At 46.5% G+C, this 12,171-nt stretch overlaps 1 protein-coding gene across 2 annotated transcripts; it reads right to left on the minus strand.

Annotated features, from left to right (window-relative positions):
- Positions 1-3,525: 3,525 nt before the first annotated feature.
- On the minus strand, positions 3,526-10,774 carry DKKL1 (dickkopf like acrosomal protein 1). 2 transcript variants are annotated; one of them, XM_004381660.2, is made up of 5 exons: positions 10,661-10,774; positions 10,235-10,409; positions 9,355-9,495; positions 9,135-9,227; positions 3,526-3,879 (listed from the first exon to the last, which is right to left on the minus strand). In XM_004381660.2, exons 2-5 carry the CDS (start codon positions 10,388-10,390, stop codon positions 3,568-3,570), a joined length of 702 nt encoding a protein of 233 aa, XP_004381717.1. In that variant the 5' UTR covers positions 10,391-10,409; positions 10,661-10,774; the 3' UTR covers positions 3,526-3,567. The 2 variants fall into 2 exon arrangements, with proteins under 2 accessions (XP_004381717.1, XP_023591924.1); XM_023736156.1 differs by lacking the exon at positions 10,235-10,409 and having other exon boundaries at positions 10,661-10,754.
- Positions 10,775-12,171: the final 1,397 nt, after the last annotated feature.

Consider the following 12,171-nt stretch of genomic DNA (forward strand, 5'->3'; position numbering starts at 1 on the left):
TATTTTTATTATCTGTAAGCTCTCTGGTGATGATATTAATAATTTATGCCATCTCTCTTTTTTCTTGATTAGTGTTATTAGTATTTAATCAATTTTATTAGTCTTGTCAAAGAATCAACTTTTGGCTCCATTAACTTTATTATATATTTGTTTCTATTTCGTTGATTACTTCTCTTATGTTTATTACTTATTTCCTTCTGCTTTACTTGCGTTTAATCTGATGTTCTTTTTCTAGCTTTTTGAGGTGAGTGCTTAGATCACTGATTATTTTTAGATCATTGATTTTTAACTTCTTTTCTAATATATGCACTTAAGGCCATAATTGCTTTCTGAGAACTTCTTTAGCTGCAAACCACAAGTTTGTTATGTCACATTTCCATTATATTCAGCTCACAATATTTTCTAATTTCTAGGTTGACTTGAGAATTATTTAAGTGGTGTATTTCTTAATTTCCAAATCTTTCATGATTTTCTAGTTATCTTTTTTAGTGCTGACTTCTAGCTTAGTTCCACTGTGGTGAAAGAATGTATTCTATACAATTTCAATTCTTTGAAATCTGTTGAGATTTGCTTTGTGGTCCAGGATTTGATCTATTTTAATAAATTTTTCACATATATTTGAAAAGGATGTATATTTTGCAGATGTATATTTCCAGTTAGATGGAGTTTGTCAATCATACGGTTCAAATCCTCAATATCTTTACTGACTGATTGCCTCTTCTACTAGTTACTGAAAAGCTATATTGTGGATTTTTTTGTTTTTCCTTTCACGTCTGTCAGTTTTTGGTTTATGTATTTTGAAGCCATAGTATTAGTTTTAGAACTTTATATCTTTCTGGTTAATTGACTCCTTTATCATTATGAAATGAGTATCCCTGTTTTCTTCTAGCTTTCTTTTGGTTAGTATTTACATATATTTTTTCATCCCTTAACTTTCCATCTTTCTGTGTCCTTATATTTATGGTATGTCTCTTGTAAGAGCATATAGTTGGCGTCTTAGTTTCCTAGTGCCACAAGTGGGTGGCTTTAAAGAACAAAAATTTATTTTCTCACAGTTCTGGAGGCAAAGAGTCCAAATCAGGGTCTTGGCTTCAAGGGAGAAAGACCTGGCAATCTGCTTCTGTAAAGATTACAGCCTAGAAAACTCTATGGGGCAGTTCTACTTTGTCACATGGGGTCACTATGAGTTGGAATTGACTCACTGGCACTCAACAACAATTCAGTCCAATTCAATTTTTTAATGCTATTTGCTAATCTTTGAGTTTATAAACATTTTCACTGAAATACAATATCTGTATAGGAAGCCCACACTTTATAAATGCTAAGCTTGATGTAACCCGCGCCAGTCTCTCACTGTCTATAAGCCTCCCACGTCAACCATGTGGGTGAACTGCAGAAAGAAGGCACGGCTTGCCATGGAGCTACACACACAAATTGGACTCAGGATTTTGAGAAACTGAAAGAGGACGTCTGGTGGGAGCTGGAGCTGCTGTGGGCTCAGCCTCCGCCCACGCTAACGAAGTGAACCAGCAGTTCCATGACGACATGCATGAGCTGTGCCAACACCTGACCCTACACCCAACTTCCAAACATGAGCACACTGCAGCTTCACTTCTGCTTGCCAAAATCCAGCGCATATTTCTTTTGGAGCCAACCCTAAACCAGAACAGTGCAAGGAGAGGAATTCTGGGAAATGTAGTTTCAGCTTCGCGAAGTTGCTACACTACCACCTGTCTGTCAGTTTGTGGGACAGTGGTGGCTTCTGTGTGGCTGTGATGCTGGAAGCTATGCCACTGGAATTTCAAATACCAGCAGGGTCACCCATGATGGACAGGTTTTCAATGGAGCTTCCAGAGTAAGACAGCCTAGGAAGAAAGGCCTGGTGATCTACTTCCAAAAATTAGCCAATGAGAGTAAAAAATGTTCCAAAGAAGAAAGAACTTCCAAAGATGCTTTAAAGTTTTTTTTCTATTGTGATTTAGGTGGAAGTTTACAGAGCAAATTAGTTTCTCATTGAGCAGTTAATATGCAAATTGTTTTGTGACATTGGTCGCCAACCCCCCAATGTGTCAATGTTCTCCCCTTCTCCACCCAGTTTCCCTGTTTTCATGTCCCTTCCTGCCTTCTCGTCTTTGCTTTTGTGCTGGTGTGCCATTTAGTCTCGTATACATGATTGAACTATAAAGCACGTCCGTCCAATAAGCATGTGAACTAACTTATTGAACTAATAAGCACGTGTGTTATTGTTGGCCCTATAAAACCAACCAACCTGTTGCCGTAGAGTGGATTCCCACTCATAAAACCATCCAACCCGTTGCTGTCGAGTCAATTCCGACTCATAGTGACTCTATTAAGACAGAGTAGAACTGCCCCATAGGGTTTCTAAGGAGCGACTGGTAGATTCGAACTGCCGACCTTTTGGCTAGCAGTCGTAACTCTTAACCACTGCACCACCAGGGCTCTGTCTATGGTTGAAGGGTGAACCTCAGGAGTGACCTCAGTACTGAGTTTAAAGGGTATCTGGGGGCATACTCTTGGGGTTTCTTCAGTCTCTGTCAGAACAGCACGCCTGGTCTTTTTTTCGTGTGTGTGAATTTGAATTTTGTTCTACATTTTTCTTCTGCTCTGAGACCCTCTATTGTGATACCTGCCAGAGCTGTTGGTAGTGGTAACTGGGCACCATCTATTTATTCTGGGCTCAGTCTGGTGGAGGCTGTGGTAGTTGTGGTCCATTCCAAAGATTCTCGTATCACATCTTATTGCTAGTAATTATACATTGCCATGGAAACAGGGCCAAAACTGTTGATATAATAACTCATGGACATGCAACATTTTGCTAAAGAACAATTGAGATAATTACTGATTTACCCTAAACATAGCTCTAGTCTGACTTTTGGATCACAGAATGTTGTCGGAGACTTCAACCTGCTTACTTTGGATGTGTCATTAGGAGGAATCAATTACTGGAGAAAGACATGTTTGGTAATCTGGAGGGCCAGTGAAGGCAAGGGAAACACTCGGTGAGAAGGATTGACACAATGGCTGCAACAATGTGCTCAAACATACCAGCGGTCATGGAAATGGCACGGGACCATGCAATGTTTTGTTATGTTTATACATCAAGTCAGTCTGAGCTGACTCGATGGCAACCAACAAAGCAGCAACGTTTTTGGTAATTTGTTATGGCAGCCCTAGGAAGCTAATACAGGGATTGAGAGGGCAGATGCGGCTGGAGGTGACACAGTCAGAGACTGAATGACCAGATAGGGCTGGAGGTGACAGGGTCAGGGACTGGGTGGTCAGACAGGGCTGGAGGTGATAGAATTGCTCAACCAAAAGACAGAGAGTGTCTGAATGAGGCAAAGGAGCCTGGAGAACTTGGCAAACACTAGTGCTGTCAGACATTATCCTCAGGGTGAGGGTTCGGTGGACCTGCCATGGCCTGGTTGGCAGAAGCTTAGGGATGGATCTCGAAAAGAAATAGTGCTGCTGGATGTAAGAAAAAACTTTATTTCCATATGGTGCTGGGGGTGGGGTCTGTGGGGATACACACTCCCAGTCCCCATCTTAGAGCTGCTGGGAGGGCCTGAGAATGTACAGGAAGTGGGCTTTGCGGGCTGGTAGCCTGGGGTGTAAGGAGCCTTGGGGGCCCTCATGGAGGAGATCCTCGTGGGTTCCCTCGCGCAGCCCATCCCGGATGGCCTGCAGCCGGTGCCGCTTCTCACTGAGCCAGTGGTTGCCCTCCTGCGTATCCTGGTGGGACCTCCGCCGGGGCAGCTTCATGATCCAGAAGGCCACCCGAGGACGGGGCTCCACATGGAAGTCATCCACAGCCTTCTGCACAGGCACCAGGGCTTCCTTCTCCTTCATCTTGGGCACCTGGGGAGGAGGAAAGTGACAGACTGAATTGTGTCCCCCAAAAAGATATGTGGAAGTCCTAACCCCTGAACATGAGCTTGTTTGGGAAATAGGGGCCTTCTTTTGTTATGCTAACGAGGCCACACTAGAGTCAGATGGGTCCCAAACCTAAGCCCTTCTGAGTGGTGTCTTAGACAAAGGGGAAACAGACAGGGAGAGTCACACACACAGGGGGAAGTCAGAAGCTGTGAAGATACATCTACAAGCAGCCAAGAAATGCCTGGGGCTACAGAAGCTGAAAGAGACAAGGACCTTCCCCTGCAGCCCACAAAGAGAAAAAGCCCAGTCCTGCCAATGCCCTAAATTTGAACTCCTGGGTGTCTCTGAGAGGAGCCCTGGTGGCGCAGTGATTAAGCACTGGGCTGCTAACCAGAAGGTTAGCAGTTCGAACCCACCAGCTGCTCTGTGGGAGAAAGATGTGGCAATCTGCTTTCGTAAAGATTCCCAAAACCAAATCCAATGCTGTCAAGTCAATTCCAACTCATAGCAACCTATAGGACAGAGTAGAACTGCCCCATAGGGTTTCCAAGGAGCAGCTAGTGGATTCAAACTGCCCACCTTTTGGTTAACCACTGTACCACCAGGGCTCCTCTGTAAAGATTACAGCCGTGGACACCCTATGGGGCAGTTCTACACTGTCCTATGGTGTCGCTGTGAGTTGGAATCGACTCGGTGGCAACGAGTAGGAGTCCTTGGGTGGTGCAGTTGGTTAAGCGGTTGACTACTAACCAAAAGGTTGGTGGTTCGAATGCATCCAGAGATGCCTTGTAAGAAAGGCCTGGGGATCTGCTTCCAAAAGGTCACAGCCTTGAAAATCCTTTGGAATACTGTTCTACTCTGTACACACAGGTGGTTCCTATGAGTCAACATCGACCTGAAGGCCACTGTTTTAGCTCCCAAAACTGAGAATAAATCCTAGTTCTTGAAAGCCACCCACTTGTGGTTTTTTTTTTGTTACGAACAAAAAACCAGTCGCCATCGAGTTGATTCCGTTCTGCTCTGACAAACATGGTGACCCCACGTGTGTCAGAGTAGAACTGTGCTCCACAGTGGCTTATTTTTCGGAAGTACATTACCAGCCTTTCTTCTGAGGTGTCTCTAGGTGGACTCAAACTGCCAATGTTTTGGTTAGCAGCCAAGTGTGTTAACTGCTTACACCACCCAGCGACAGCACTAGGGAACTAAGACAAGCCACAAGTAGACTGTGTCAGACTGCAAAAGGCAACCCTACAGTGCTCAGTCTCTGCTGGCAGAGTCAACCCACTTTGTAAGTGACAGGGTGCTTTAAGGGTTAAAAGCCCCACTTTGAGGTTTACAAAGTATGTGGGTTTACAAGCCCATTAGGATGGAAAACACTCTGAGGTTTCTCTAAACCTAAGGGTCCCTAACGGCACAAATGGTTTGCGCTTGACTACTAACCTAGAGGTTGGCAGCTTGAACCCACTCAGTGGCACTGTGGAAGAAGGTCCGGTGATCTGCTTCTGTAAAGATCACAGCCAAGAAAATCTTACAGAGCAGTTCTACTCTGTAACATATGGGGTCGCTATGAGTCAGAATAGACTCCATGGCAACGACTGTGATTTGGTTTGGTTTAAAACTGCTCTAAAAAATTCTCTGAGGTTTATGGAATGTTTTAGGATTGAAAACACGCTATGGGAGCTTCAAAAGGGAAGTATACAAAGCAGTTTAGGGTTTATAATGCCCCTTGGGATTACAAAGCATGTTAGGATTAATTGTACTCTGAGGTTTAGAAATCATTTTAAAATGTACAAAGCACTTTGGGATTAAAAGCTCTTGGGTTTATTGAAGAGCTGTGACCGAAAATGCAATGTGTGACCCTTGATTAGAATCCTGATCAAAAACAAAATCAGCTCTAAAGGACAGTTTGGGGTCAAGTGGGGAAATTTGAATATGGACTGAATGCATATTCCATCCTTGCTACTTAAAGTGCTGTTGTGGGCCGGCAGCACCATCGTCATCTGGAAGCTCCTTGTTGTTAGTTACCAACGAGTCAATTTCGACTCATGATGACCTCATGCATGCAGAGTAGAATGGTGGTCCATAGGGTTTTCAAGGCTGTCAACTTTCAGAAGCAGATTGCCAGGCTTGTCTTCCTAGGGGCCTCTGGATGAGTTCAAATCATCAACCTTCCAGTTAGTAGTGAGCACTTTACTGTGCCACCCAGGGACTTAGGAAGCTTCTTAACCTGTTGCCATCAATTCAATTCTGACTCATAGCGACACTACAGGACAAAGTAGAACTGCCCCATAGGGTTTCCAAGGCTGTCAATTTTATGGAAACAGACTGCCACATCTTTCTTCCATCAGCCTTTCGACTGGCAGCTGAGCACTTAACCACTGTGCCACTAGGGCTCCTTGGAAGCTCTGTAGAGTTACATCCAGACCTACTGAATCAGAATCTACCTTTTAACAAGTTCAAGTCTGAGAAGCCTTGTGGGAGATAATAATTTGATAACCAGTTGCCATGGAGTCATTCCGACTCATGGCGACCCCATGTGTGTCAGAGTAGAACTATGTTCCATAGGGTTTTCAATGGATGTGACTTTTCGGAAGCAGACTGACAGGCCTTTCCTCCAAGGCACCTCTGGGTAGACTCAAACCTCCAAACTTTCAGTTAGTAGCTGAGCACTTGACTCTTTGTTGCCATCCAGTGACTTCTAATAATTTGACTTGTAGCGACCCTATAGGACAGAGTAGAACTGCTCCCTACGGTTTCCAAGGTGCAGCTGGCAGATTTGAACTGCTGACCTTTTGGTTAGCAGCGAAGTGCTTAACCACTGTACCACCAGGGCCCCAATAATTTGACATCAATGTTAAATTTCATGGGTATAAAAATGGTACTGTGTATGGGGTGGTTATTGCTTAAGGAGCACTGAGTTTCTGTTTGGAGTGATGAAGCACATTTGAAAATGGATAATGGTGATGGTTGCACAACATGGTGAATGTAATGAATTGTACACTTAAAAATGGTTCAAGTGGCAAGTGTTTTGTTATATACATTTTATCACAATAAAAGAAAAGATACCTATTTAAAAAAAAAGCACTGTGGTCATGTGGGAGAATGGAGGTTCTTAGGTGATAACTTACTGAATCATTTAGGGGTGAAGTGAGGGAGCAACTTATCTTCACATGGTTCAGGAATAAAAAGGTAAAAACAGATAAAGCAAATGTGGCCAAATGTTAGTAAGTGGTGGATCTGGGTCCGTGGTTCTTTTTTTTTTTTTTTTCACATAATATTCTAGTGTGTTTTCATTGAAGGTTTACACAGCAGTTTAGGTTGCCATTCAACCATTTCTACACAAGTTGTTCAGTGACATTGGTTACATTCTTTACAATATGTGAACATTCTCATTATTTCCCGTTCTGATTGTTCCATTTTCATTAATCTAGTTTACCTGCCCCTTTACCGTCTTATCTTTGTTTGAAAGTAACTGTTGACTGGTTGGTCTCATTTGGTGATTTTTTTAAAGAAGCATAGTACTCACGGGTGATAGTCATTATTTTCTGAGCCAGTTTGTTAGTTAGCTACAAGTGACCTCAGGAGTTAGTTTCAGTTCCAGGATCGAAGTAGGTCAATGGTTCTTAACCGGAGGCTGGAGCCATTTTTGATTGTCACAACTGGGGAAGGGAGCGCTACTTCCGTCTCCTGGGCAGAGGCCAGGGATACCGCTAAACACCTACAATGCAGAGGACAGCCCCCACCCTCTAAAAAGGAAAAATTGTTGCTGTGTGCCCTCAAGTTGATTCTGACTCATAGCTACCCCATGACAGAGTAGAACTGCCCCATAGAGTTTTCTAGGCTGTAATCTTTATGCAAAGAGCCCTGTTGGTGCAGTGGTTAAAGCACTAGGCTGCTAACTGACAGGCCCGCAGTTTGAACCCGCTAGCTGCTCCATGGGAGAAAGATGTGGCAGCCTGCTTCGGTAAAGAGTACAGCCTTGGAAACCGTATGGGGCAGTTCTACCCTGTCCTATAGGGTCACAATTCCGACTATGACTCGGAATTGACTCGATGGCATTGGGTTTGGTTTGATTTGGTTTAATCTTTACGGAAGCAGATCACCAGGTCTTTCTTCTGTGGAGCCACTGGGTAGGTTCAAACCACCAACCTTTCGGTTAGCAGCCCAGCGCCTAACCATCGCGCCACCAGGAAGAATTATCCGGTCCCAAATACCAATGGTCCCGAGGTTGAGAAGCTGCTCTAGGGGAAACAGACTACAGCTATTATACTATTTTCCCCCTAATTTTTTGTAGGTTTGAAATTTTCCGAAATGAAAACCTGGTGGGTGGAAGAGGAACCACATGGCATTACCAAGCACTTTGGGATTCTTAAAACTTTTTAGGATTAAAAAAATACTCTGACATTTGCAAAGCACTTTACAATCAGAATAACTTTTAGAAGCTTACAAAAGGAAGCTACACAAAGCACTTTGGGGTGAAAAATCACAGTTCGAGGTTTACAAGGGTGAGGTTTACCAAGCACTTTGGGATAGATTAAAAAATACTCTTGACGTTTGCACAGCACTTTGAGATAAAAACACACATCAAGATTTACAAGGGTGATGCTTACCAAGCACTTTCGAATTGAAAGCACTTGGGTGCTCACAAAACCTTTCGGGGTTTACTGAGAGAATTGGAAGGAGCCCTGGTGGTGCAATGATTAAGCGGCTAGGTTGCTAAGAGAAATGTCGGCAAGGTTCAAACCCACTAGACATCTCGTGGGAGAGAGATGTGGCAGCCTGCTCCCGTAAATATTACAGCCTTGGAAGAACTACGGGGCAGTTCTACTCTGTCCTACAGGGTCACTATTAGTCGTAATTGTTTCGATGGCGCTCAACAAGAGGGTCAGGATGTATTCTGCGTTTGTAAATCTCACCTCTGAGAGCTGCTTAGTTCCTTTTGACAGATAAGAAAGCTGAGACCCAGAGAGAAGTCCCACACATGGGGGTGGAAGGGTCAGCTCTCCTTCCTCTCCTAAACTACGGAAAATGTTGGGGCCTAGACACTTTAGGGAGCCGCGGTGGTACAGTGGTTAAGAGCTTGCCTGCTAACCAAAAGGTCAGCAGTTTGAATCCACCAGCCGGTCCTTGGAAACCCTACGGGGCAGTTCTACTCTGTCCTATACAGTCACTATGAGTTGGAACCGACTTGACAGCCCTAACAACAACAACAGACACTTTGTGGGGCATGTCCTAACCTTCCAGTCACCCTCAAAGCTCCCCTCTGCTGGCTCAATCGATGCCACCACCTTCTCGGAGATCAGCACCTCTCCCGTATTGTTGTCGGTCATCTGTGAGGACAGGAGGAGAGAGTGAGAGCAAACCCGCTTTCTTCCTCTGCCCTCCTCCCCTCCCAATGGATGTTGTAGCAAGATGGGTGGTGGTGAGGCTCCAGCAGGGACTTCCCGACATAGACACCTTGTCAATCTGGCGATGGCTGGAGAGGGTGTTGTTCCCCAGCCGGCGCTCCTGGTTCTCCTCTTGGTGGTAGTTCCTGGGGAGTCCCCGGAAATCCATAGGGGCAGAGAAGAAGCTGTCCATGCCCCGAAGCAGGTCATCCTGGGGCAGGAGGAGGGACCTCATGACTCCCCAGCACATCTGCAGCCCTGCCAGGATGCCCTCAAGGTCTTGCTCCATGTCCCTCCCATCCCCTTCCCTCTCTGTCCTCTGACCCTTAGGGCCTAACCAGTCCACCTTCTGCCCCCATCCCCCATCCGCCTCTGTTCCAGTTCCTGACTAGCCGGGTCCCTCTGTCCTGTCTCTATCTCTGTCTCATTATCTTCCTATTCCTGTGTCTCATCTTCTGTCCTGCTGTCTGTCTCCCTGCTCCTCTCTCCCTCTCTCCATATTTATATCTATCTATATCTATTATAAGGAGCCCCGGTAGCGCAGTGGTTAAGTGCTCGGCTGCTAACCGAAAGGTCAGCCGTTTGAGCTCACCAGCAGCTCCTCGGGAAAAGATGTGGCAGTCAGCTTTCATAAAGATGACAGCCTTGGAAACCCTATGGGGCAGTTCTCCTCTGTCCTATAGGGTTGCTACAGTCCCACTAGACGGCAAAGAGTTTTTGGGTTAATTATTTGCTTTATGTCTTTCTCCGTCTCTCCGACACTGTTCCTCTCTCTTCATCTCTCAACCTCTTATCTCTGTCTTGTCCCTGTCATTCTCTCTCTCCTTGTCTGTTCACCTCCCTCTCTTCCGGTGTGTCCCCTTGCGTGGACCCGACTCATCTCCCAGTCTGTCCTCCTGAACCCTTCTATCCCTTTATCCCTACATCCCCTCAACCCTGCCATCGCTCACTTTCAGGAAAAGCCGGCTGAAGCCTTGGAGTAGGCTCTGGAGGCCTAGCAAGCCCGAGGAGCTCTCCTGGAAGTCACCATCGCGGATTGGGGCGGCAGTGGATGGGGGCACCAGGATGGAGGGGAGCAGCAGCAGTAGGACCAGCGGGCGCCACATTTCGGGGCGGAAGGGGAGGCTGAGGCAAGGGTATGGGGTCAGAGGCTCCGCCTCTTATCGAAGCCCCGCCCCAATGTGGCCACGCCCCCATCTAGACGACTCACTCGGCCTCTTTTCATAACCAGCCCCGCCTCTCGCTGAGGTACAGCCCCTTGTCCAGGCCACATCCTACACGTCCCATACCATTTCCCTCTCCCCACGCCTTTCTTCTACTCCCACCCACTCCTTTCAGCCAGGCTCCACCCCCTCCTTCTGGGCTCTGCCCCCTACCTAGATCTCCTACTAAGACCTTCGCCCACGCTCCGCGCCGTCCTCTGGGTCTCGCCCCTGTGCCAGCCCACGGTCAAATCGACGGACTCCCGGACTCCTCCAGCCGTCCACGGACTGTTAAATACAAACAGCTCTGGCCTCGAGCCCAGGCCGGAAACCTGGGGCGTTGGAAGCGCTGCGCGAGCCCTAGCCACGCCCCTATTATGTGACCTCGCCCCTGAGCTGGGGCCTCACGCCCCTAAGGACGTAGCCACGCCCCACTCTTCAATAACCACGCCCCTTAAGTCACGCCTCTACCGGCAGACCACGCCCCTATTGACAGACCACCCCACCCCCCCCGCAGCCCCGGAGACCCACTTTCTGATCCCAGCTTTCGAAATGGAATCCCGTCACAATCGTAGGTGACTGCACCCCTGTATGCTGACCTCGCCCAGGAGCTGGGCCCTCTATTCGATGGCCACGCCTATGAGGACATAGCCTCGCCCCATCCTTCATTGACCACGCCCTTAAGTCAGTACCGAGCTTTTTCTCTGGCCACGCGTCTATCGGCAGACCATGCCCCTATTGACATACTCCGCCCTAGAGATCGAATCTTGCCTCTGTTCTCTGATCCCAGTACTTCAACCGGAGTTCCGCCTCAATCACAGATGACCACGCCCCTTGAGTTACAGCCACCCCCCCCCCCTCACCTGGGTCACACCTCTGCCGCAGACTCTGGCCGCCGCGTCCTCAGTTCCATTCCCAGGCTCCCTCTTCTCCCGAGTCTGAAAAACACTTCTGGTTCGCTCACTCCTAGTTTTGTTTCTATCGCTGAACGTCTCTCCCTGTCCCTTTTCCTCTTCTTCAGGATTTAAAACGATTAATGCACCCAACAGGGGGCAGTGTAGGGACGCTGCACCAGGAGCCCCGCTCCACGTCCATGAAAAGCCCAGCCCTATCCAAACCCTGAGCTCTCTGGAACCTTAAATCTCGGCTACAGGGTCGCTATGAATCGGAATCAAGTCCACGGCACAGGATTTTTTTTTTTTTTGGTGTGTTCCATATTCCAGGAAACCCTGGTTGCATAGTGGTTAAGAGCTACATCTGCTCAAAAACTAACTCAAAATGGATCAAAGACTTAAATATAAAATCGAAAACGATAAAGATCATGGCAGAAGAAATAGGGACAACGCTAGGAGCCCTAATACATGGCACAAACACAATACGAACCATAAGTAACAATGCACAAGCACCAGAAGACAGACTAGATAAATGGGAGCTCCTAAAAATCAAACACTTACGCTCATCAAAAGACTTCACCAAAAGAGTAAAAAGACAACCTACAGACAGGGAAAAAATTTTTGGCTAGGACAAATCCGATCAACGTCTAATCTCTAAAATCTACAAGATACTGCAAAACCTCAGCAACAAAAAGACAAATAACCCAATTAAAAACTGGGCAAAGGATATGAACAGGCACTTCGCCAAAGAAGATATTCAGGCAGCTAACAGACACATGAAGAAATGCTCAC

The sequence above is a fragment of the Trichechus manatus genome, unplaced genomic scaffold, assembly GCF_000243295.1.
Source record: "Trichechus manatus latirostris isolate Lorelei unplaced genomic scaffold, TriManLat1.0 scaffold00087, whole genome shotgun sequence".
In the NCBI taxonomy this organism is placed as follows: Eukaryota; Metazoa; Chordata; class Mammalia; order Sirenia; family Trichechidae; genus Trichechus; species Trichechus manatus.

What these genes read in the sequence shown, in the direction of transcription:
- DKKL1 (XM_004381660.2), bottom strand. Translation starts at nt 10,390, where the DNA reads ATGTGGCGCCCGCTGGTCCTACTGCTGCTGCTCCCCTCCATCCTGGTG. An exon ending in TCAGCCGGCTTTTCCTGAAA is followed by an intron (nt 9,496 to 10,234) that starts GTGAGCGATGGC and finishes CTCCTGCCCCAG; the next exon opens with GATGACCTGCTTCGGGGCAT. An exon ending in GCTTTGAGGGTGACTGGAAG is followed by an intron (nt 3,880 to 9,134) that starts GTTAGGACATGC and finishes CCTCCTCCCCAG; the next exon opens with GTGCCCAAGATGAAGGAGAA.